This window comes from Varroa jacobsoni, unplaced genomic scaffold, assembly GCF_002532875.2.
Source record: "Varroa jacobsoni isolate VJ856 unplaced genomic scaffold, vjacob_1.0 scaffold_696, whole genome shotgun sequence".
Taxonomy (NCBI): Eukaryota; Metazoa; Arthropoda; class Arachnida; order Mesostigmata; family Varroidae; genus Varroa; species Varroa jacobsoni.
The window spans coordinates 70,709-97,400 of NW_019213598.1; the positions used below are offsets into that span (position 1 = coordinate 70,709).

General features: G+C 40.1%; 1 protein-coding gene across 2 annotated transcripts; it reads left to right on the forward strand.

Moving 5' to 3' along the window:
- Positions 1 to 665: 665 nt before the first annotated feature.
- Positions 666 to 23,863, forward strand: LOC111262739 (mitogen-activated protein kinase kinase kinase 12). 2 transcript variants are annotated; one of them, XR_002681826.2, is made up of 4 exons: positions 666 to 1,191; positions 1,477 to 3,327; positions 4,889 to 5,112; positions 19,758 to 19,893. XR_002681826.2 is itself a non-coding variant. In XM_022837224.2 (3 exons), exons 2-3 carry the CDS (start codon positions 1,843 to 1,845, stop codon positions 20,220 to 20,222), a joined length of 1,950 nt encoding a protein of 649 aa, XP_022692959.1. In that variant the 5' UTR covers positions 678 to 1,191; positions 1,477 to 1,842; the 3' UTR covers positions 20,223 to 23,863. The 2 variants fall into 2 exon arrangements, 1 of the variants encoding a protein (XP_022692959.1); XM_022837224.2 differs by lacking the exon at positions 4,889 to 5,112 and having other exon boundaries at positions 678 to 1,191; positions 19,758 to 23,863.
- Positions 23,864 to 26,692: the final 2,829 nt, after the last annotated feature.

Below are 26,692 nucleotides of genomic sequence, written 5' to 3' on the forward strand. Positions count from 1 at the left end.
CGCCGGGCATTGACGATACAGGCCGAAGTTACCTAGGGCAGCAGTTGTCAAAAAAAAAAGCTTTCAACTCAGCAAATGTGGAAAGCCTCAGTCGTGTGAAATTTCTTCTGACGACTACTTTTTTTTTTTAGCATTTAATTATGGAATTCGTGTTATGGAAAGAACACTTTATATTTTGGGCCAGCTATACCTTGGAATTATATGATACATGACCGCCCAAGTGGCTTATTAGCACATGTTTTGCATATACGGGCGCCAATACCGCGCCATATATTATCGGACTGTCATAATAGAAACAATAAGATCTATAGCTCTATCAACAAATTTGTTAGTGTACCGTAATCTGCATTGGTCATTCAAAGTATAAATAGAGGCAGATAGCAACTGAATGATCGCTTCATGAGTAATTAAGTCGGTCTGCAGTTTTTTAATCTATCGCACTAATGAGCTAGTTTTAAGAACTCGCTGAGCTTTCTCTACATATTATTTAAAATATACATATTCCAGTTGGGGCACTGTTTGATGAAAGAGGACTATAGCTAATACATTCATTGTGTTTAAATGCTTTTTTTTTTTTTTTTTGATAGTTCATTGTTAAATTCGTTTCATTTATTATGCAAATCTAAATCTATGCGCACTTAATTTCAATAATCAGAAAAAAAACAATAATTTATATTTCATTATACAAATTTTATCAATCATTCCTATTTCTCTAAATATTCCTATTTTCGGTACTTTCTGGAGCCGCACAACGCACGATAGCCCGAAATGCGTTCATCAATCGCCTGGGCTCAAATCTTCAACTCGCTAGACCAGTTTCCGCTTGTGTCTGTGGCTGAAGTAGCAGCAGCAGCAGCAGCAGTAGTAGCAGTGTTCGCAAAATAGCAACCTATGTAGGTGTTTACTATGAATTGACGTCACAACGAGGAGTCTTTCTGGGTATTGTCTTGCCTGCTATTGTCGCAGCTGCTACTGCTATGAGCGAGTGTGTTGCACAGTCGCACAGCATTGGCTGCTGTGGTGTTGACTTGCGAGCTACTTCGAAAACTTGCTGTATCTGTTAGGCTCGGTGTGCGTGTGTGTATGTATGAGATCTCGCTCCGTTTCGTTTCAAGTGCTGTGCAGTCAGCGATCGAATCTTAGCGCCACCTTATGGATGATTTTTTTTCTGCTGGTACAGAAATCTTGCAGGTAAGCACGAACATTCGGTTAGGCCTAGCCCATTCATTTGCGATGTTCGGAACTTCCCATGGAACGGATTAAATGGACTAACTGACCAGTGTCAGAGAACGAAAGAGAAAAACGAATGAGCGACTAGCCAACACTAACAGTACTTGATCCAGTCGACGCTTACCGTTTAGCGGTAAACGTTAAGCTCTGGACCCACTGGCTGCTCTCGCTCTCTCTCTCTCTCTCTCTCTCTAGCTCGATTTTTTCCTCTCGCTTTAAAATGTGTTCGTGCTTTGTGGGTTGTAGGTTCCTCACCAGTTGATGCTGTTTTTACCAAGTGAAAAGTAACGGAAGGGCCGCGAAGTGTGCGTTCTTGGTGCGGAAGCTGCGCATTGTCGGAAGGCGTTCGTTCCCGTGGGTCTCTCCAGACTGGCGGAGTACAGTCGAGCTGTGTGTGAAACAAGTCGGGTCGCTGGTGTTGTTTGGCATTGACATCGGCGACCCAACTTGAACTACCGAAGAATTCGCTCTGTTTGGAGGCCATAACAACAGCAAGATAGGCAAAATCATGGGCATTCCAAGAAGAGAGCGCTAGCGGTTCGGTTGATCGACCACCATTCGACGGGGCAGGTGAAAGAAAAACTGCTAGGCGGAGGCGACCATTAAACAGGAATGTTCTCAGCAGAGACTATGGACCCCGAATTGGCCGTGAGGCAGCTACCGCCCGTCGGGGAAGGCGATATTAGTGAGGATGAGCTGTGCCAAAATCTCTACGTGAATTCAAGTTTGGAAGCTTCCTTTAAATCGGACCTCATTTGCACGCCAGACTCGATCACACGAGACTTTAGCCGTGACACACTTGACAGTCTTGCGGCAGCCGAGTCCATAACGCATCACGGGCACGCTTTGCCTCCGGTTGGTATTGAGACGATGGATACGTTTCCCCGAAAGGACATCCACGTCTCGTATGAAATGAACGGTGGAAATTATAAGACGGGTTTAGTTGCCGGAATAGGTAACGGTGTTGGAGTAGGGGGCTCACCTTCCAGCTGGCTAGGTGGCCTGCTCGGATGTTTGCGACCGATGTGGAACGTGATCAACTCGCGTCAGGCCGAAAAGCAGGCCGCTACTGACCCGTGGGAGATTCCTTTCGAAGCCATCCACGATCTCAAATGGCTTGGCTCGGGCGCACAGGGCGCAGTGTTTCTTGGTACGTATCGAGAAGAATTTGTCGCGGTGAAAAAGGTGAATAAAATTGGTGACACTGATATTCGGCACCTAAAAAAACTTAGCCATCCAAACCTCGTACGATTTCGTGGCGTTTGCACGAAATCGCCAGTGTACTGTCTCGTTATGGAATATTGTCCCAACGGCCAGTTGTACGAGGTTTTACATAATGGTCGACCTATCGCCCCTTATACGGTAGTAGATTGGTCGAAACATATTGCAGCCGGTATGCAATACCTACATACAAACAAGATAATACACCGCGATCTGAAGTCGCCCAACATACTCATTGGGTGCAATGATATTCTCAAAATCACCGATTTTGGAATCAGCAAGACGCTCGGTGAGCACGCCGCGCCAATGAGTTTCGCAGGAACAGTAGCCTGGATGGCGCCTGAAGTGATTCGACAGGAGCCCTGCTCAGAAAAAGTGGACATCTGGTCATACGGTGTCGTCCTTTGGGAGCTACTCACATGCGAAGTCCCATACAAGGACATGGATTCATCGGCGGTTATTTACGGCGTTGGTAATAACCGGTTAGCTCTACCTATACCGAAGTCCTGTCCAGAGGGCTTCAAGCTCCTTCTTGCACAGTGCTGGAATCTCAAGTCGCAAAACCGACCATCATTTAAACACATTTTGAGCCATCTGGAGATAGCGGCTGTTGAAATTTTGTCAACACCGAAAGATACCTATTTCACAACTCAGGCCAATTGGCGCGAAGAGATCCGCTTGTATATGAGAAACCTAAGGGGAACCAATTTACGGCCGCTCGGGATGTCTGTAGCTGGCCAAGAAGAGGAAGCCAGTCTTCTCCTGCGCAAACGAAATACGGAGATGCGTCATGCACAGGATATCCGACTTCACTATGAAAGGAAGCTAGAGAGAGCTAATAAGTTATACCTCGAAGCCACAACACTTCTGCAGAAGGTAAGCCAGTTGTTTTCTATGGTATATATTGAAGCAAACTGCTAGCAAGATTTATTGTAAAACTGTTTCGATCTTTAGGTTATTCTACCTATCCTTTTTAGTGCGCAATGAACACTCATACTCGACAAAAAATTTAGCCCCATGCAAAATAATGCTGAGATGAAGCAGTTCGGTTCTGCGGATAAGTCAATGGTAGCTCCTTATTGTTTCTTGGCTTGAACAAGGACTATAGTGATGTAGTTGTTGGGGTGGGGGGCATTGCAACTGTGCAGCGGCCGGTGTAAATTTCGGCCGCTCTATTTGACATATGTGCAATACTATGAACACATAGCGACAGGTATCGTTACTATCAATAAAGATTTACTTGATCATATATCAATTTAATCTTCTGTCTACGATGCGAATTCTCAAGTAACCACAACCGAACTACGACTTCAGTGCGCCCATGTTGTTCGTCATGAGGTCGAAGGAAAAGCATATGTCAATCAACAACTTTGTGAAGAATTGGGGAGGAGGGGGCTAATATAATGCTTGGCATCAGAAATTCTCACTGTCCTGTGCTGAGTCTAAGCCTTAGCTGCGTATGGATTCAACGCAATGCAATTTTTACGGCAGAGGTTGTGCTTGATTTTACCTTGACATTACCACATACAGACTTTGTGAAATTCAGGTGTAGGAGATGTGCTCTTTTTGAATCACAAAATGCACGGCTATATAACGATAGCCGTTATTTTGAACGAACGCATTTAAAGATGGCGTTTTACAGGATCGCCTTGGAACCGGTGATTCAAGGGATGTTCACTGTCAAGTTTTTTCATAGTATTTTAGATCACTCCATGTTCATTTAAGCCTATTATTTGATATTGTAAGATCGGGACATTTACTGAGTAGGGCTTTTAAGGTTTTCTACTTGCAATCGTAAACATATAAATAGGGGTTAGCTAGTGTCTTCAAAAAGCACGTTTTCACAGTCGCAAATTCTTGTCAATTAGACGTGGTCACGTTTGAGTCAACTGACTGAGGGCCGCAGTAGAATGTCCTAACATATATTCGCTGTGTACCTAAAGAATAATAATACGTTGGTCGCATAGAAAATTAATTTTGTTTTGTGTTTTTGCAAAGGAATTCGTCGGGAGCAACGATTATATATTTCTTTGTTTTGGCCATGCGTACGATAGCATTTTGTGTGTGGTGTTTCTTTTTCTACTTCTGGGAACCCAAGTGTAACCTATTAGTTGCGGTATTCCGCTGTTATAGGAATAAAAGGGAGTGCTTACGGAACGGTCTGTATTAATTTTCTTCAAGGGTTTTCTATGTAAGCATACCTATGTAAAGGTGCCAGACTAAGGAATGTCTGATATAATATCGCCATTTTTCTATTCGTGCTTTTATCTAGAAAATTTGTTTATGGCGACCTCTAGCTTGATTAGCATTCTGTGCGTCAAAATGATAGCGAAATCCTGTTCTACTACGTGGAACGATGACATAATTTTCGTATTCCTTCTAAACTTAGAAAACCTTAACTATTCCTACTGTATCTTGCATCCTATCTGCCATATAGCACGACGCTGTTAATAGGATCCCGCTGGAACTTGAACATTGTCACATAGAAGCGAGTGATCTAATCACGGCCTATATGAACAATTAGCAATACACACAATGGCGGTGATAATCTATCACGAGTGTTAACGTCTGCATATCTTCGTAAGAGCGGTTGCCGTATCCATCGACCTTTTTGCTGTCAGAAATGTGTAAATATGTACACAGTTGAAAACATTAGATAAGGTAAGTTTCAGCCGACGTCATCGAACAACAAAAAAAAACCTAAAATTAATAAAGACTTCCTGTGTTTGGAATGCTAACAGATGCTTTTCACGAATTCATGCGAAATTAAATTTACAGTGAGTCTAAATCTGTTATTTGCGTTTACTTCAAGTTTCTCTCCGTACCACTATCCTTGTAAGTGGTCGTGTCCGTGGCAGTGGCTTATTGTTAACATGGATGCGAACGAATTCTAGTTGACAGCTGCAAAAAAGACTCCTACCAAAAGCACTAGTAAAAAAACCTATGCACTATGTTTTGAATTGGCACGAATTTTTAATATATAATAGAAACAACATAAATCCGGTGGCACTTGCTGATTATGATCGAGTAAAATAGATGATCATTTTCTGTTAGCGAACTGTTTGTTTACAATGGCTGATTGTTTGCCTTGTGCGCATCGTAGCCGCGCTACTTTCATTAAGATGCTAGTATATCTGATCGCTATCGTCGTTGTCATTGATTTAGGGTTAACTTCTTTCATAGTCAACCTGTCGCCGTATGAATTAACGACGTACGTGCGTAAAAAGTATTTATCATCTTAACCCTTCTTAGCGAATAGCTATTCTTGTTGCTGTTCTTTGTCGCTATCTATCATATCACGGCATTCCCAACACGTTAGAGTGGATTCATGTTTTTTAAGAGATTCTACAAGCTTACTATTGTCGACGCTTGCTCGGATTATAGCCTAGTAATAGCTAGTTCTCAGCTCAAATACAAGAATCGTGCACAGAGCAGACAGGCACTTCGCAGGACGAGCACCTACTAGTAGCAGGCAGTGCTACGTGCGATTAACGCGGACGTAGGCGGTAAGGTCTGGCCGGGCTCACCTCGAGAATCTGTTTTCCGCTAGCCTCTCAGCCGGTAGACCTGGCGAGAACTTCACTGGGGGCACCCTGTCGACGCCACTAATGGCAAGAAGCCACTACCTAGTGTCCTACGCAATAAAAAGGCTCTACAGGCCGTTACTGGAACAAACCCGAACTCATTCATGCGCCCGCGACAACTCGCCTCGCCTCGCTTTGGCAAAACTACCGTCGTGACCATTACCAATACCACCTGGACTGGCGGTATCATAATAATGTCAATGGTCAGTGCTCATCTGACTGACAGCGGTCATTGCCAATTTGCGAGCGTCTGCGGATGTTTGCAGCGAGAGTCAGTTGGATCAGTGATTGTGACGATCGTTAGTGCCAGTTCTTTTCGGCAACGAATGCCAACAACGGCCGACCACATTCTAGTATGGTGCTGGCATCCAGCCTACGGCGACGATGATGGTAATGATAACAATAACAACAATAAGATGATAACCATATTGTTAGTTTTTATGTAGGTGCCTGTGTGCCTGTTTAGACGCATGGCGAGGTCAGTGGGTGTCAGCAGCATCCAAAAACTAAGGGAGAGCAGAAGTATAGAGTAGCATTTGTTCAGACGTTAATGAATGATTAGTATCTCGCAATGGCGCTTCAGTATGTGGCGAAAAGAATTCCTGAAGACAAAAAAGATTGTGGAAGTTCCATTAATTCGCTTCTTATCTGTTATAGAAGAGGTAATTATATAAGCGAACTGAATACTTGTCAGGTTTTCTTCTTTTACACGCGCGTTTGCGTCGTGCATAATGGTTTAAGTTACTGCTTCGAACTTATTGGAAGTTAACCCAGTGGGGTCTATGTCATTTACTCTTTCTGGGATACGCTGTCATTATGTGGTTAGTTCTACTTCTGAGGGAACGATAATACGGACCAGCGCCTATTTGAACTTTTACTAATAGATACGTTGTAAGGCTTGAACGTAGCCTCGACGTCAGTTAAGACAGCAAAAATGTTCTGCGTGAGCTCAGTTCAAGGCACTATAGAGAAACGGATTTAGCATTGTATATTGAAATCGCAATGTGTAGTACATGTAAACACCCACACACAAAGTATTCAGCGAAGCGCGTCGTTTTTAATGATTCAATGTAACCATTGGTGGCTTACTGATGAGCCGGACTCGGAACTGAGATCGCAGTTGGAGGAAAGCAACTCTACGCGCAGCTGCTGGCTGCGTTAAACAAAATAGTAGATCCCCAAAAGAAAGACTAGTTTGAAACAGCGAGCCCTACTTAATGACAGCAATCTACATCTATACTAGTAAGGTTATACTCGACGGATTCATAGCAGGCCATTATTTTCTACGCTGCACCAACCACGAAAACTCACTTGATCCAGACTTGGTCTTATTAAAGGTAGTTATTCACCGTTTCTGTGAGGAAAAAGACCGACCGCGCATAACTGTGTACAAAACACAATTCAACCAGTCGTCCTAGACCTTCGTGTTCAATATGTAATTTTTCTAATTCGACCATACAAAGTGGTATCCACCATTCTCACTAGAACGCCGCGTGAGAGTTATTATTTAGCTCACAACGCTGATACCGTACAATTATAAATATTTATCGATGTGACCCAAACGTAAGTAATGCTGATTTGTGTGTGCGAAAGTCCTGAATTGTAACAACCGTTGAATTGCGAGTGTTCACATTCAAGCAGGTGCATGTAACGTGTAAACGTACCGAGCTTCAATAGGGAGCTACTGTCAATACAAAAATCAACCAAATGGGAACGAGTACGATGCTTGTGTTGGACACTATGCTACTATGCGAGGGCGTTAGATTATCGACGAGCCAGTCGATCTCGGATAATTTACACAAGCGGACCCTTGAATAGGTTATCGTAGCGTAGTTTACGAGATATATTGTCAAAGGATAGCGGAATGAAGATTACGAAAATAAGGAGTTCGAGCAAAAGTGAATATACGAATATATGAAAAATATTACTTCCATTTATAGATAGGAGGACATTCGTATATTCTGACATTTAATCCATTGTCATAGCCTGTGTTTTGTAGGCCTTCGTATGCTAAGTTCTTATAGGAGAATTTCTTCGTAATGGATGCGGTTCTTTTCGATAGAAAGCTAAGTCAGAAGACACAGGGGCCGGAAAGCAGTATAAACACTACTGGTCGATTCTATTCCGGTCAGTGAACACTGTTGCTTTGATAGAATAGACCATGGTGCGTCGTAGTTTCGGGAGTCGACTAGCTTTACTTTCGAACGGGCCAGCTTTCAATTGCTAGCCAGCTTTTGCAAGATCAGTCGGCATCGATCCCCCGTTTGCTAAAATCAAACGAAATATTTTGTAATGAACAGTAATTGTTCGTAACAAGTCGCTTCAGAAGTTCTATTGAAATGCACATGTGGATTCGTTATTAAATCTGCGGAAGGAGTGTTTATTCGTAAAATAACTATGATGTACTCGTAATAGATAAGCAGCGTTTTTCTGGAAAGGAACTCAGCTGCATAACTAATACGGGTAGTTTTTCTCGTTAAATAATTCACATTTCTTTTCCTTGTTCAAAATCGAATTGCGATATTATAATAAGTTAAGTCTGACCCCTTTACCGTTTTTACCCGCTTAAAAACAACGTAAGTAACAACAGCCTGAAGTATTGATAACTCCCCTGAACCAACAGTCAGTTCGCTTTCGCTACCCATAATAAACCGTTTCTGATTCTATTGCGTGCAAGCTACAAGAAGTAATAGTAGTCACCATTTTGTTGGATCGTTGCGTACAGTTTACCTCACCATTATTAAATGCGGCAGCGTTGGCCGTAGAAGACCGATCGACTAAAGCGAGTAGCAGACGAAGCACAACTCAGTTGTAAAAGCGGTTGGTCACTCCGAACATAATAATAATAATAATAATAATACAGGCTACTTTCCCGGCCCATAAAACAAACAGCCAGGCTCAGTACCATCTTTGTCGCAGTTAGTGCTGACGTTAACATATAATTAGCGTTCGAGAGCGGCGACTTATTTGCCGTCAGCGCCTGTCTTGTTATTGCGAGAACGCGATCAACGGCTGACGTTGATGTGCCGACGGCGACGGTCCCGTGTCGGCCGCTCTCTGCGCTGTAACGCAGGAGCGATGATATGGATAATGCCATAGGCGTCTGTGTGGTCGTTTCATGGTTAGCAGGCAATGTAGTTTACTATGAATGGCGATAGCGGCAGCCGGAGCCGCTGCTACAGCCTAATGCTACACCTGTCATTACAAGGTCGCGAAAGGTCACGCACCTTTGTGACACTATTTAGCTTACTGCCGCGTATCAGTTCTGGTAAATAGCATGAACCGGTAAATTGAGCGGTGTTGGCCTACATAAAGCTAGTGAGTTTTATTTGCAGATAGTGAACGCCCCGCGCAGAAAGGAACAGCAAACAGGGTTTAATGACAACTAGAGTGATGCCTTGGCGGGGATTAGAGCAAGAAAGCCTTGACAATCAATTAATCGAAATGCACAGGCCTATAGAAGTAGGCCTTGTAGAAACTATTATAGGGTCGGTTATATATAAATCAGCTAAAGCTTATTACATTATTTCTATCTGTCTATTCGCTTGTGCACTTTCTTTCCCAGTGACGTAAATTTTCTTTGATTTGCGCCGCTTCGTTCTTGGAATGGCGGTTCGGAAGAGGCGGCGGCAATGACAACGATGTTTCTAAGTGAGCGCGCTAAGTAAATTTCCTACTTGATCGTTTGAATCAATTACAGAATGTCGATAGCGAGGAAATGAGATAACTTTGTTCGATCGACATGTGTTTTAAATGTTGTAATTGTTTTTGATGATGATGATGATGATCATTAGCATTATTGTTATTATCATTATTATTGAGTATTTACATATCTCATAGAAACGAGCACAACCGGCTGCGGCCGTGACTTCATCCGACGCCATTTGAGCCTTACGTAGATACCAGGACCATCTCCGCCTTCGTTCTGCTTAAATCCGCATCTGTCACTCAATTCGAAGCATGTTCATTACTCGACTGTAAATGGAATTGGAACTTTCAAATATCATCAAAATAAATTTAAGTGATCAACGTGTTTTCCTTATCGTTCCCCAGTGGCTACGGAAAGGGGCTCTACGTCAAGAGAGCGCGGCGATTTAATAGTATGCGTTCCTCTGTTTTGCTCGAAGCGTTATTACTTATTCAACGCTCTAATATGCGTACGTTATTGTTCAACAGCGTACTATTTTAATAATAATAATAAAACAAATAGCATGAGAGTGGCGAAGGCGTGCAGCGATAGAACAATTCTCTATAGAACTGAGGCAGCCGAATCACCCTTACTTTATCTTAATAACATTCGATAACTATTACAAAGAAGGTTTTTGCTATGGGTTGTTACGCTTATATATGTATAACGATGCTATAGAGTACGACAAAAACAGGTCGTTTCACACAGCCACGCCGTTGTCTACTTATCTAGAGTTTGTGCTCAATGTATGCGTGCAAACGTTAATATTGCAGAACAGATTAGTCATCTATTGTGGAGCAAGTTGCTCGTGCTATAACGTTTGGTTTGTTGCACTCTGCTTACGTTTGCCGGCGCCGGTGGATAAAACAAAGACTTGTTTTGTCGACTGCTTTGCGGCACGTTTCCCGTACTCTTTCGGCGCCTTTGCGGTGCCTTAGGTCCGGATCATTCGGTTTTCGGGTTCTCACCGTTAGTCGTCGCGGCCTACGGTAAACGGTCTATATGATTCGTTGTATCAAGTACTTATACACGTGGCTCTGTATTGACATTTAGACATGACAGCCGGTTTATGTGTAAGTACTTTTATAGAGACCCGCATTTTTCAGCGAGACGCCAGTGGTGCCGTCTTGGCGCACTTACAAAGACGCCGAAAGTGAGCTTCCACTAGCAGCCAGTGGTGTGGGCATGCTAATAAGGTACGAAGCGCATGGCGTAATAAGGTCGACGATTTGGCCACCTCAGTCCGGTGGGCCAGCGGAATGCCTGAAAAAACAACTTGCAAATTCTTGGGGTGGTCAAGGCCGGGTTTGTACGGAATCGTTCCACTGATATGAGATCAGTCAGATATCGGTCGTAACGACTGTCGCGGAAAACGTCTTGCATGATAGCGTAGCTTTCCGAATAGTAAGCACCACTGTCCGTTCTCGGTGTGAATATTCAGACTAGACTAGAATTTATCTTCTCGTTGTTTATTACTAGGAAAAGACCACGGAACTTTTGTAGATTTCGGTGTGTGCGGAACCCAGCTAATCCCTTCAGGTTGCTTATATGGAACGCAATAATAAGTGTTTACTGAGATGAGTGCTTCATCTCAAGCAATTTTCTATGCGTTTCCGATATAACTAGGATGCTGTTGCCTGCGCTCCGGGGTTATGTAAGCTCGAGCAGTGTGAAGATGACACTTGTAAAACTGGTATGAGATATACGTACGCGACGCTAGAGTACAGTCAATAATAACGGCAGCTGTCTAAATTTATATATAATGAACTTCATAAGGATCTATCTATCTGTTTAAAGCGGACCTGTTCGACGACCTTGTAAATCTTAACGACACTAAATTTTTTTTTACTAAATTTTTTCAGAAAATATATTCTAAGATAAGGAAATCGCTCTTTTCTCTTATTTTATACAGCTTGGGAGTATCTTAGATTTGGTGCCACAGTGATTAAATAGCTTTCTAGAATTTCAGAAATTAGTAAATTAAATGGTGGCCTTCGCCAGTTCACATCAGACTTATCCAAATTCAGTAATATATAAAGTAATCGTATGGTATATACGTCTCGCACTCAGTTACAATCCGCCTACATAAATACGACCTATATAGTTTGCTTTGTGTTTTCCCTAAATCACACTTCATTTTCTTCTTCTCTTCTTGTGTGCCACTACAGTAAATAAAGCTATCTGGTGATTGCTATGAGCAAATGTAGTAGTGAAAGTGGAAATGCCATATACACCCTGACATCCCAATGGGAATAAGTACAAACCTGCTTCTAGTCAAAAGAGTCTGTCTGACAGCGAACATACGGCGTAAGGTCAACAGAGTGGAGTAATGTGATGCTAATAACGGGAAGTGCTTGGTAGTTTTGATGAAAGCGGCATCGGGATTGTTTAGAAATACGACAGCCGTAACTTACTGCAAATTCGCCAGTAGACTACAAATTGAGTAGTAATTGCTATATGCCATACTGAGCGAAAACGTCGTAGTTTGACGATAGAAAGTAAAAGGTTGCATGCCAAGACGGTTATAGGGGTAGTTTGATCAAACAGATGGCTGAAGTTTATATTATTTTCTATATTATACTATTGTTAATTGTTACATTATATATGTGTAGTACCAACCGCAAAGATCGCGTGTCGTTACAAGACCAATTTCTGTGATAATAAGTGTAGAGTTTTATGTAGAATGATTTGTCCTCCAAATTGTAAGCTTCGGAAGTACACCAGGAAATGCCAATACATCAATGCTAGAGAGATGTCAGCCCTGTCCGTATGAAATGTACTTCCTCTGGCATAAAAATTAATAAAAGTAAAGTTAGATTCAATTAAGAAATCACCAACCCGCTAATAAGTTTTTTAAACCAATTTAGACTACTGATTAAACAATACTATATTAATACTGTCGATAAGACGTAGTTTCTGGTTTTTTTTACTTACATCTTAGCCATATCCTATTATCAAATCATTAGTACTTGATAACGTTATATGCGTTTGTCTGCAATTGAAGAACGTCGACTTTGTACAGCGAAGTGGCGCGTCTACTTCGTCGCGCATTCGCATAGTTATTGTTGTACTAAGTTGTTTTTGGGACTTCCAATATGAGGGGAGACTGCTTGCGCATCTAGTTACTGCTGCACTGTGCGATATCTGCCCTGATTAAGTGAGAACTTCTGCCGAGACAATTCAAAAATACACTTCATTAGCAGCTATTGCTACAGCAAGAGGGCATAACAATTGCCATTTGTGGTCTGTAAGAACTAATGGAGTGAACGCTTAAAAGAGAAAGAACGAGATACCTGAATTAAGTTAAATTAGTTGGGAACATTTTTATCTAAAAAAGGAATAGAAGATGAAGTTCTATCTTGTGGGACTCTAGAGAAAATGTTTTTTAAGCAATGAATAAAAGATTTCAAATTATGGGGAGCTTGATCGTTTAAGATGACGAAGCTGACGAAGGCCAGTAGTAGTAGGTGAAGCATCTATCGTTGCCAAATAGCTACTGTATATCTTGCAGTCTACGGTGCACAGAAGTGAATAGAAGCAGACGGCTAGATGTCACTACGTTGAAATATCTTTAACTAACGAGGAAAAACCCACTATATAAAACACGCTGGTTTGCTTTCTTGGTTTATCATTAGCCCATCAAACATTCAAATTGAACAAACAATGTCGCTTAACTGCCTACCAGCGTCCGCGTCGAGAAATTCACCGAAGTTAACGAGTACCAGTACGAACGAGTGATAGCCTGTGGTATAAAGACTTGCTAAAATGTTGCCTACGAAGACAAAAGCAGGATAGCATATTTGTCTACAGGTTCCCTTAGTGAAAATAATGAAACGGAGCTAACGACGAGTGTTTTTTGTTCATAAAATATTTTACTCTTCTTTGCAAAATCACATCATAAAAACATCGAAAGCGACTATGTTCATCTAATGTGTCGTCTCTCATGAGCGATGTTTCACCGCAGCTATAATGTTACATCTTTGTTGTCTTTTCTTTGACCCGTACATCTGTATTTTCGGGCATGGCGTACAGACGACTATGACGATTGTGTGCGCTTTGTAAAAAAAAAAAACCCTTTTTTCTAACCAAACAGCTGAATCGCCACGGCGCCAGTGGCGAACTCATTGGACAGCTACCTACTGATTGGTGGCCTGCTTTCGCATTATTTATTCAGTACGGCGCCGCTCGGTACCGTTATCGTACCACTGGCGATAGCGTTAGCAACTAGGAGAAGTAACGTGGGATTATTGTGTTTTGGACCAGCTCAACGACTGTGGGGGTTGGCCTAGGGCCCAACTCCGTTGGAGCAACATCGTCGCTCTCGCCAGTCGTTCGTATTCTATTCTAAATGTATTGGTAGGTCGTTTTATAGTGCAGTGGTTCGCAAACCGATAATGGTGATTCTGCCGTTAACCACATCTGTGTGTCCACGTCTAGATATAGTCAGCAAAAGGCAGCGACGTCAGCGACCCCAGCGGCTAAACAGATTTCTATTTTGAGCGGCGACGCCGACCTGCTTTAGTCCGAAAAGGGCTCCAACCTCGTAGCGTGCGATTGCCATCGGGCAGGTGGCCCGTTGTATAAACCCGGTTCCATTAGCTTACCGGAAAAGGCAGTTGATCGGGATCGGATCTTGTGATATTCATGATCAGCGGGCTGCTGTGATTCGCCTATGTGATACTTTTGTCTATGTCAATTTGTTTGTCTTGCTGTCGAACCAGTCGTTGAACCGCGTGCTAGCAATAAGGGACCCAATAGTTTTAATAGTAGTGGCTGCCACAGTAAATCATAAATTGAGTAGAAACGAAAACCAATGAACATCAGATGTGTGGGGATCTCGCCGTAGGCTTCAGGTGACCACATAAAAGAATGCATTGCGCAAGCAGACACAAAAGTAAATAACAGTGTGCGCAGCGTTAATGTCGACAACGTGAACCAGAGGAAAATGACTGCTTTCAAAACAATAGCGATTGTAGTGATCAAGAGCTGGTCTCAGATTCGTTAATTTAGACCGACCAGCGTCAATACGGCGTCAGTGCCAGCGGCTCGAAACGAGAGCAAAAACGTTGACAGATCAGGAACCTATACCGGGTATAAGCGGTCCTTTTTTCATCGTCGTCATAGAAATTAGGGATAACGCTAGTTGCTTGCAGAGGCGCTATTATTTGGCAGAAAAAAAAATCTGTTTTGTAAAGGCCACGGTAAAAACATGCAGCAGTTATGTTGGCTACAATAAGCGAATGCGATGATGATTGAAAAAGTGCTGGCTCACCGTTGAACCTGGCTAGTCGTTCCGCTGGTGCGTTGACGCTTTTTGCTTTGCTGAAATTTGTATATACGGTACATTGAAGTGCACATGTATATATCGTTTTCTCTAGCCAAATTAACGGACAGATAAAGTAGGGTAGGGTTGTATGGTCTAAAATGTGCTTATTGCTATGGTTGGAGACAACCAGTGCCAACAAGAAAGAAAAAAAATATCAATATATTTGGCAAAGACTCTTTTATATTTTAACCGAAATGGGCTCAATACAGTTTGTTGATTTTCTAGAAAATATCAATTGAAGTCTTTTATGTCGTGGGCTCATATAGCCCCGCCAAGTGTGGTTATATGGACCGGAGGTAAGGCTATTGAAATCAATAATGGTTTGTGCGAGGAAATCAGTCATTCAGCAATGCTAGAGGAAAATGCTGTTCTTATAAAGGGCCATGATAATGGCTAGAGAAGCTGCTTTTTTTTTTTAATAATTTATTGAGTTAGGCGATCCAAAGATAATGATTCATATAGCATAAGTTCATATAAGTTCTGCTGCGCAGTGGAGACGCATCTTGAATAACGCAAATAGTGCTTCATACACGCTTTGAATTTTGGTGGAGAAACGAGAAGGCACAATAACAGTGTGCGTACCGTTCTTCAAAGCCAACGAAGACCCGTATAATCATTATGGCTACGCATTATTCTGCTGTAAATAATTATCCATGGTAAATATTAATCTATGGTGAAGATTATTTGCAAAGTTAGACATGTTGACAATGTTGCTTTGTCCGAACCATTTTTTTCAAAGAAACTAAATGCCTTAGTTAAAATTGGTACATACGCGTTCCTATTAAGCTGATTTGTACCTCGAGATCACTTGGTTAGTTCTCTCAAGTTCTGTGTAAAATTAGCACCGACGGCATCCGGTTTTTTACGCCTGATATGCGGTAGCCCATTGAGCCCACCTCATCCTGACCCATATAAACCTGGGATAATCATCTGATATAACTGTAAATAATGACCTTTATAACATTATGATTTTTGACGTTGAAAATGCAGCTCTGTAACAGGCGAAACTGTGATAAGTAAACAAGATGCTTATTTTGCTTTTTGTGTTGAAATACGACAGAAATAGATGTACTACATAGACTCGCTTTTTGAAACTGGGCAAGGAAAACATTTAGTAGATGAACTGTACAAGGTTTCTGATTTGTGCACATCTGAGACTGATTCTGATATTACACACAACTTTTGAATTCAAGCCGAAAATGGAACGCACACGGATACTGCGGCGAATAGATTAGAAATGAATAGCGCAGCTATTCAATGTACCCCTACCTGTGAGAGCGCAGCGATGTAGCGAACTGCGAATTTTATTAACTCTCAGCCCGTTTTTCGATCGGAGTTACAATGGATGGTATTAGATCGGTTCTGAAAAAAAAAAAAAAAAACATTACATTATCATCCATAATATCAGCACAGCTTTTTGTTTATGTGATGTTAACTGCACATTCGTTAAAGCCACAAAAGTGCATACGTCAAGGCGCTCACACGTCTCTGTCGTATCATGCAATGGGTAACTAGCCACAAAATGAACAAGTGCATGCCTTGCTGATCAAAATTATCTTGGCACTTCATATCATACTTGCGGGAAGCCGCGACGCAATCTACTAATGGCGCTGGCCATCTGATTATCCAATGTCTTTTACAGATCATCGGCAAATACATTGAGGCTGCTTCACCGTCCGGCCTGCTAGCCCAAAGTAGTTACTAAATCGCTGCTGACGTGGCTATCTCGACGTGACACCGTTGACAGTTTTCTTGCAACAAATCTACCCTTTGCTGCACCCTAGCACTGTGATGATTAGTTGCCAGCTGTTTATCTCAACTACTGAGTATGTAATATACCAAATGTTGGTGTCTGGCACGGAACGACCGTTCTTCCTGAACATAAAGTCTAAACGAATGTGAACATAGCTAAATTGGTTAATAACCAATAGGGCGCCGTTATCGATAATGAAACAATGGCAGAGATAGATCTTGTGGTTGGGTATGTTTTTTAGTTGAGGGCTAATTCAGTAGAATGATTCATTCATAATTAATTTATTCAGTCATTCATTTGGCCTTACCTTTCGTTCACTTCCGTTAGTGGACAACCATTTTGTCGCTAGACAGTGACGAATTTATGACGTTTGCCCAAGCTTCGAAATTCTTCATGCGGTTTTGTTAGCCCTACATTGTATAGCTCGATGATCCTACATGAATGCCTAGCTGGGTCTGAGCCGGCCGCAGTTATTGAATAGCTGCACGTGTGGGTAACGACGGGCCCACTTCAACTGCAACAGTCACTACTACCGTCGATAAAAGACGGAGTTCCGTAGCACACGTGGGTCGTTATCCGCATATAGTTCTGCTATTACGACTTACATTAAGGGCACCGCTAAAACATTCATCTATACAGCGTCTTGCAGCGGCCGTGAATCTAGAGAAACACGTTGTCTGGGTAACTCTCTGGTCAGTCACAGATAAAGAGTACCATACCGTAACGCAATATGCCAGTTAATGATTTTACCAACAGAACTCTCTTGCGTATGATGTAATAAGTCATTCCTGATTTGATCGACGATCATAGATTCTGGCACAATTGGATCTTGTGAGGAGGGAACTACTGTAGAATGCAGATTAGTCTCTGTCAGTTCAGGAAGATGTTATACTTTGTAATACGACTGTTTTGCGACGCTGGTTCGTACTATAAATTTAACAGATAATACTTAACCCGTTTAAATTACAACGCATATATGTTTAAGAATTGAGCACTTTCCATGTGCTCCCGATTTCTTGCTAACCATACCCGTATTCTTTTTCAATTTAAATCGCTTCGATTCGGAAAATAGACGCGTTTTTATTGATCTCTGCTCTATGTAACCTCAGCATAAATCTGTGCCTGAATAACAGCGACGCAGTATCATACTCGGTTCATAAGATGTTCTCTAAAATTACTGCTGCTGCGCAGTAGTCGATTACACGAAACGCTTGCCATTTTTTTTTAGTAACGGGCATTGAAATTCTGCAGTGTGATATGTTTGTGTATCGGTGTGATCTACCGGTCCTCCACAAGTTTCGGTTTTCTTCCGTTTACTGTCGCGTTACTGTACCCTTAGCGCTCGTAAGTATTGCACTACGTTCGGTGTATTCCGACATAATACCGTAAGGCCAGTCGGGTTTTATTGAATACGTTTGGTTGGCTTATCTCAGCTGGTGTTCTTGGTAGCGCTGAATGTTATTACCTCTTCTAAATTTAGCTAATGTTTCTACTCTACATGTAACGGCGCAAAGTTTGACAAATGAAGCGTGACGGAGCGAACGTCCCCGGGCGATCCTATACGGTCTACTTCCTATTGTCAGTATAGCGAGACCGTAATGGGCATCGCCCAGATCTCAATCTATTCCACTGTAGATATGTCCCTGACTAGGACCAGATTATATCTAACGACGACAAGTAATAAAGATCTGATTTTTATTGTAAATTAATGATATAGTACGCTTACGTATTACTAGGTTGTCAAGCTGCCGTTAAATTGCCGCGAGGCGAAAGCGATTCTCGAAAGTCAAAATCCTGTAAACATTTCCATACTGCATTTTTTTAGTGTGAACATAGTGAGCTACTTATGGCATTTATCATAGATGAATCGTTGTATGCAATGTTTGAGGTGCAGTTGAGGAAACTGAAAATTCGTCAATCAGATTTTCATGTTGATACAAAAAGAAAAGAAACGAAAAAAATCTATAGATTTCTTCAGACAAAAAATATGATTAATGATTATCGCAAATGCTCATTAATTAATATTTTTTTCGTATTCTTGATCACTAAAAGGCACTAGAGCATATGTATCCTACTTGAGCTGTCAATACGTTTATAAATTACTACCTTTTCACGATTGTATCTCGACACCACAGGAGTTTATAGGGAAGAAATGTGTGTTTTTTCTCATATATAATTGCTCTAAATGCCCTTGAAAACTGCCTATGAGCAAAAGAGTTCGTTTGAGCTCATAATTATTAGCCAAATCGATATTACTGTTTGGTTAAGTGCTTCAAGGTGACTGTGCCCGTTATAACCGAGCTATCCAGACATACAGACGGATACACAGACAACAAAGACGCGTGTCACCATACTAAAACGTGGCCACGCAAAAACATGACGCTTCCCACAGCTTGCATTGTAATTTAGCATAGTTTCTAATTTCGCTAAAATTATTTACTTCTTTAGGTAAATCAATTGATTGATCGAAGCGAATTTACGAAAATTGGACTTGCAGATGGGATTTGTCCTCCAGTTTACTCTAAAATGGAAATTAAAGTACATGTCGCTAGAGTTTTTAGTGTCCACCTAAAATTTACTATGCATTTGTGTAGAGGTGGGAAATGCGTTCTATATAATTCATAAAACGGAACCCTAGACGTCATTCATGGCTTGCTTTTACTTTTTTTTTCGTTTAGATAAACTTATTTTATTAGCAATTTTTCAAATTATATATATATTTAATCATAATATACGATGCTTCCCTCAGCTATATCTGAACATATATGTTACTTTGTGTATAAGGCCACTATATAATTAGAAGAAATTTACGTCGTCCAATTGTTTTCTATATCTCCTGATCAGTTTCTCTATTTTTTTCCCGATAACTGTCCCCATATTCAATAATAATGCTTGTCGTCTGCTATTTGCCTCTGTGCAATTTTCTGGTTCCATTTTGCCACATCTTTTTTACAGGTGGAACAGCGAGAACGTGAACTAATGGCTCGCGAAGCGGCATTCGCGTCTGCATTAGCACGAGCTGCATTGGATCCCAACGGAATCGTTGGGGCCGCAGGGATGTCCGGGCTTGCGACCTCAAGTTTGCTCACTCCCTCGCCATCGGAGGCCTCCTCGTCGGAACAAGTGACCAGCCCAAAGCGCTTCGCGAAGGGGTTAAACAGCAAGAAGCGGACGTACCGTCTCTCACATTCATTCAGCGATGAAAACAATGGTAATCACATATTGATGCCGGGCGCCGGATCAACTGGATCGTCAGCACAACTAGGTTCGTCAGTTGGGCTCGGGGCCTCACAAGGTTCCGCCGGGGGGGCGGGTGTCTTCAAAGCGTTTGAAGGTCTACGAACGTCCCGAAGTACGACGGCGCTTAACAAGATCGTTCACGTCAGCTCGTCAACACAAACGCAGACACCGACCTTATGAACGACTGGCAAAAAGGAGAATGAATCTCGAAGGGAAATATAGAATTACATCGGCAATTAATTATGATAGTGTGCTACATATGACGATAACCATAAGCAGATAAAGCTACTGGAAAAATGGCGGTGACTTTTTTGCAAGCTAGATAATTGAGATTGCCGAAGTGAAAAAAAAACACATTGTAGCACGATAAAAGCATCATTAGAGCATTGATCATTAAAAAGAAGAAGGAGAAAAGAAAAGGATTCGCGAAAAAGCGGCTCACCGTGAAAAATGCAAGGATGCTAACAAAACGAGGAGACGATAAAAACCGAAAAATATTTCTCTGTAGTAATTATTATTAATAGATGCCAGTGAATTATTGGCGCAAGACAATCCAGTGGTAGAATACTGCGCGGGTGTAATTGAAACATCAAATAGGTTGCATAAACTAGACGAGGGTCAGGATTCAGGGTCTGTTTCAAGATCAGGCACTAAAAAGAGGTGGATAGAGTGAGTGAAAGGAGCAAAGTGATGAAGAAGTAACGGTGCGAAAGCGCATATGAATCGAGTACAAATGGCGGAATGGCATCATCAATACAGTATTCAAATACTTAATAGCGTTGTGGCCTGAACAAACTAGGTAATTAATTTAATGTTAAATATAGGATTAGTGCAAAAATCGAATCTTATAGCTACAACGACCGCATGCTATAATCGATGTTTCGGAGGAAAGCTAGCAATGATCTTAGCTAATTCTACTATACATGCTATGATTACGATCACTCTAAGATTAGCTGATACAATAACTGGGGGCTACTAAAGCGATGGACGTGATACAAAAGGTATATACTATCGTTAAGCTCTTAAGCGCTAGCGACCCAACTACAAAGATATCCGCGAACGTGACTATGAGATCATATCTACGCCACAAGTATTTCGAAAATTTATCCAAAGAGAAATACCGACCTAGCCCTTGAGTGCGTCCATGTTCATCTTTGTATTATTAATCTATCGTTTAGACAAAAATATCCATCCGGCATGTGTCTTTTACGATGGCAGTGAAAAAAGAACTGATGTTGACAGGCAAATAACAGCAGTCAACTTATTCTGCCACAAAAGACTAAAATTATAATCATCTTGGCAGCATAAAAGAAATTAAATCCATCTAGAAACGGGTCATAGGATCAGTATCATGGGGCAAAAGTAATGCAAGAAAAAGAAACACCGTTAATGCCGAAGTAAACTGTAAGGAAACCAGCGCCAATTGATTATAGTTGGTCTTTGTCAAATCACAAAAGTTATTTGATTAAAAGGTGAAACTGCCATGCTTTTACGATGGCCATTTGCGGTTTGGAACGAAACCATATCGATCGGAAAAATTCTTGAAGACATTAAATAACGGAATGGCGGCAAATGTAACGACGTGCACTATAATAACAGTAAGAAGCGCGTGCCGTAAATCAATTTTGCAGTTGTGAACTAACAAATATAATCGTCTTCCACTCTGGCAAGACAAACATTACACTTAAGAAGCGAAACTTTTAACTTAAGCTGAAGATGCATAGAAATCGCGGCCGATAAAATGATTCTACTACAGAAAAGAGCGAAAATGTCGCCTGTGTATATTGATGTATATTTAACAAGGAATAGAGGCAGTCTCTGCATTACGTGATTACAGGACATTTTTGGCATCCGCTCTGACAAACTTGTTGAATTTTTTCTTTATTATATTTCTCAGTATACGCACATACATCAGCGTTATAAACTCTAAAAAGCTCGCTGCGCCGTAAGTTAAGACACAGTAATGTTGCAAACGCTAGAAAACTATATTATTTTTCTCTCGAATTTTCTCCTCGAATCGCCCCAATGCTTACTCATCACTCGATGCTTTTCCTGAAGTGTAGATATAGACCCCAAAATTCAAATGCAGAACCTGCCCACAGAGCCTTGATTATATAATATATATATATATATATATTTGGCACAATGTACAATACTGTAGATATGACACTGTTCTATTATAGCAGAGCAGACGCAGCACTAAAGATAAGCGTAGCTGTGAATTTTATGAAAAAAGGTAATATTATTTAGTGACAACGAAAATGGAAAAAGCTAATGCCTTATGAAGCCAGATAAATAAAAGGCAACACATAGATACACACGTAGTGCCGTTCCAGTTTCTCTTTAGTAGTGTTTCTACACAGCTGGGTAGACGAGACATGACCAACTCTGTGTATAGTTTCTGAGCTACTTTACATAAGATCGTATCCCTACTGCTGTGCTGAACTGCAATTATACTCATTGTAATAAGATGAGATGACAAAATGTAGAATTATTACAATACCATTCCAAAGCAACGCAACCTTAGGTGTGTCGAAGGGTTAACCTCCATGCCATATGGGGTCAAGCATACATTCCAATCATTATTATTAAGTAGTCAAATGCTACATTAATCAGAGTTTTCCTACTGTTTCTGTATATGGGATGGTTAAAATAAGTTGGACAAATGGACAATGAGATATAGGTTACGAAATTCTAGAAGCACGGACTAAAATGCATGAATTCATTTATTATTTAGCTTTTTCATACATAAAAATTTGCTGAAAAATCTATAGTAGTACTTGATACTTGATTGCCAGAGAGTCTTTTACTTTGGTAAATTCTGACTCGATGGTTACTATGTTTTATAAAATTTTTCGCAAAGACAGCCCGTTTGAGCTATTTCCATTCTCCTTAAAATTAAAAAAAAGTGTCATCCAAATTTAAATTGGTTCCTGCTATTTCGAAACATTCTCTGGTCATTGTTTATATAATCAAAACATAATTTGATACTCAGAGTCTTTGTTCATTCATAAACGTTGAGCTAATACAATATTATCAATTACAAAGACATTGGCGCTGTAACAAAAAAAAAATATTTAGCAAATCATATAGTTAAAAATTGAAAAGAATTGACAGTGTAAGAAGATGGCTAGAGTATACTGTAATCTGAGTTCGTGTACAGAACTGCTTTTACCTGACAACTGTTTTAGGAATTAATCAACAAATGAGGCTGACAGCTTGTATCCATTTAATTTGCATTTTGACGTTATTTTTTCGTTAATATTTTTGTAGTCTTCTTCTGTCAGTTGCTCAGTCAGCTAAATTTGTTGGGTTGCATTACACAACCTGCGTTATTAAAAGTATATAATTCGTTCACAAGCAAAAATGTTTTTGTACAAAATGCAAAAGATTGTATGATGAACAACAATAAAAAAAATAATGCAACGCGTTCGAAAGAATACCTTTGCTACAAGAATAAGCGTTGTCTACATCAACGATAGAAAGTCCAGCCACATCAGCAATTCTGCTGGCAATCATTAAGTTATATTTTTGTTTATTTTGTTACTTTATATAATGTTTTGGCCGATTTTTCGGTACAGTTGACTATGGGGACAAACGTTAAAAACTAGCTAGAAAATGTATTGCAAATAATAAAACATTAGTATTGAAAATAAGGAAAACCAATACGCCAGTTGGCTTGATAGAACTATGTGATAAAATAAACTGACATCATGAAACTGAAGTCAACTCTACCAGGTGACGCCCAACAAGTCCTTTAAACAATGTAAATAATTACAACCTTCATTAGGATATAAAGTTAAATACTATTAACTACATAATTTACTGTGTTTTCTTTCTAACATAATTTGTCTGTGTGTAAATTAGGTAATGTGAAACATAAACTATATATATAGAAATACTTCCCACGATTCATCTATTTTTTGGCATATCTAATTTTCAAGTCAACCTTGACTATTAAACACAATTTCAGTTCCACCAAATAAGAAGCCAAATGAGGATTATTGCACGATAATCACGAGTTTCAGTTAGAATTGTCAGGCGGTTTAAATATAAATAAGAAAGAAGATACATTTTCTTATTAAGCAAAAATGACCGTGAATCGATTTAAATTAAAATAGTTTGGCTTCCGAATACGCGAGGAGTCCGGGGTCATAACAAGTACTTTGTGCGTCAATGTTCTGGGTTGAAAAATACACCGTTAAATTGAAATAATTCAAATAATTAATAGTTAGCAATTAATATTTCAGGAAATTTAGCAATACTTGTTTCGAACTGTCTGTTTATACACAAGGTGCAGTATTTAGCTCTACAAACAGTCATAGTAGAAATAAATTCATCCCTTATGCTTAGTCATTTGTATATTAGTACGCAGCAAAGCCAGTTTTTTTCAGGACAAAAAACAAACTTATGTTCATTTTATTGTTCAAAAATCATGTGTTGGTTTCATATTTTGACCGAAAATCAGTGACCTAATCTCTTCGCTTTAGACGAACCTTCACCAAGACTGAACACCGTTTATCTTGACTGAAATCGACAGTCTACGTTATTACTAATTTTCATGGGGCTTCTCAAAAACCTGAAAAAAATTTCCAAGCGACGTATTATGATACCATCAGTAGGAAAAAATTTGAATCAACATCATAATAGCTCAAAAAGCCATTTTTGATAAGTCCGGAGTTTTCATATGGAAATTTGGAAAACTATATAAGCTTTAACAGTCAGCCTTTTTGCATTTTTTGACTGTTTTGATTCACTGAATTTTTGAGACCTTTGACGTCCTGTTAAACCAAAATTTAATTCCACTGGAATTTTTCGTACTTACCATATTTAAACAACACTATTGTCTGTACATCTATCCGTACCACTTGACATACGTTTACGATAAAAAATGTATTTGCGAGTCAAAAAATAATGTTTCGCAAATAACTAGTGAATCATTTAAGTCTTTAATTGAAGCTTTAATTACAGTTGGTGGTAATTGTGTTAAATAAATGAGACCGTTAGGGGTAGCACTTCTAGCACATGCAAACAAATTTTTAAAGACATCGGTTTTGATTTAGATACAATTTCAGAAACAACTTATAGAAAGAGAGCTGAATTAAGATTCCCCACTTTCATGTTATGTTCCTTGTGGTTTTGATATGGCTACGTACTAAATATATTTGGAAAAATTTCTTCATAAATTTTCCACATCCAATTAAAAAAAATTATAATTTGAAAGATTGCTGTATAGATCTTATGGAAATCATTATATTATTATTATTCGAACGCGTAATCTATTATTACCAAAGTTACCAAAGTAAAAATTATTTTACTAAAAGAACAACTTAGTGTCAAATTGATAAATATTTCGATATGCGTTATCATGTTTCGTCGATCAGACACGGATAAGGCTAGTTAGAGTAACTGTAACGCAAAATCTACAGTGCATAAATACACCTGGAAGTGGTAATGGTCAAACACACGACTAACATACGCAAGAAACCTCGAGTTACTCAAGAAAATAATTTTTTGTGGGAGAAATATAAATACATGTTCTCTAGGAGTCCACCCTAGATATACAATGCCTATTATGAAGCCAAAGCAACTCTTTTGTGGATTTTTTTCGAAGCCTATGTTATTTTATGTCGCATAGAAACATGCCGGAACTATCATATGGAAATATCTAGATTGTGCTTACAGCAAAAGAAAAATTAAAGCAAAGTATACTGTCGAAGCTGTAAGCAACCTTTTGAATACAGTATTTTCTAATTAAACGTGTTCCTAATATCAATCATATTTTTGCCATGATACGAACTCATTTTGATCAGGTCATACATTTTCAAATTATTGAATATCGGAATTGTAAAGATGTTGGTTCCCATTACTAGGATTAGATCAGAAAGCGGCAATCTTCTGAAACAGACCATATTGTAATGGACGATTTTGGGAAAAAGAGTCTCACGGACATGATCAAAACGATCTGTATTACGCACAAAGTGTAAAGGGCATTCAAAAAAGAGCCTAGTCTTTTAGTTGAAAGAAAACTGAAATATGTATTAGTCGCTTCATAAACTATCAGTAGGTACCAGTACTTTGGGATAGGCCGGAGCCTCGGTATTTTTGCCAACGACAAAGTTTCCCTTGACACTCGGACGGAGTTTTTCGCTGCTCTGGCGACTTGCTGAAGTGCCAGTAGCTTGCTAGCCAGAAAAAAAGGAACTTCTTCTGAACGTATATGTTGAAGAAAACTTGCGGCACTTACACACTACTTTTGAATCGACCGGCGTGCTGCCCATTTGTCACTATAAATCTAGTGACACTAGCATAGGCTACTTGCGTTTGCTAGTTACCATCAGATAGGACCAATAAAAAATTGTCTGGAAACTAAAAACTGTATCTATGAAGACTAAACGCGTCCCCTATTTCACGCATGTATTATGTTCTCCACTAGAGGCTTTGCAATTATTGGTATATTTGCAAGGACAAAAAAAGCCCGTTGTGTTTTGACATAGAATACGAATAAAAGGGACTTTCCAGATTTTCGAGTTTCAAACCGAACTGAAATGAACGACACGTATTTCAATAAGCATTCGATCTTGGCGTAATGATTTGACTGTTGTTATATTTTGTGCTAAATATCCATCGCACCACATGTCTCACCCCCT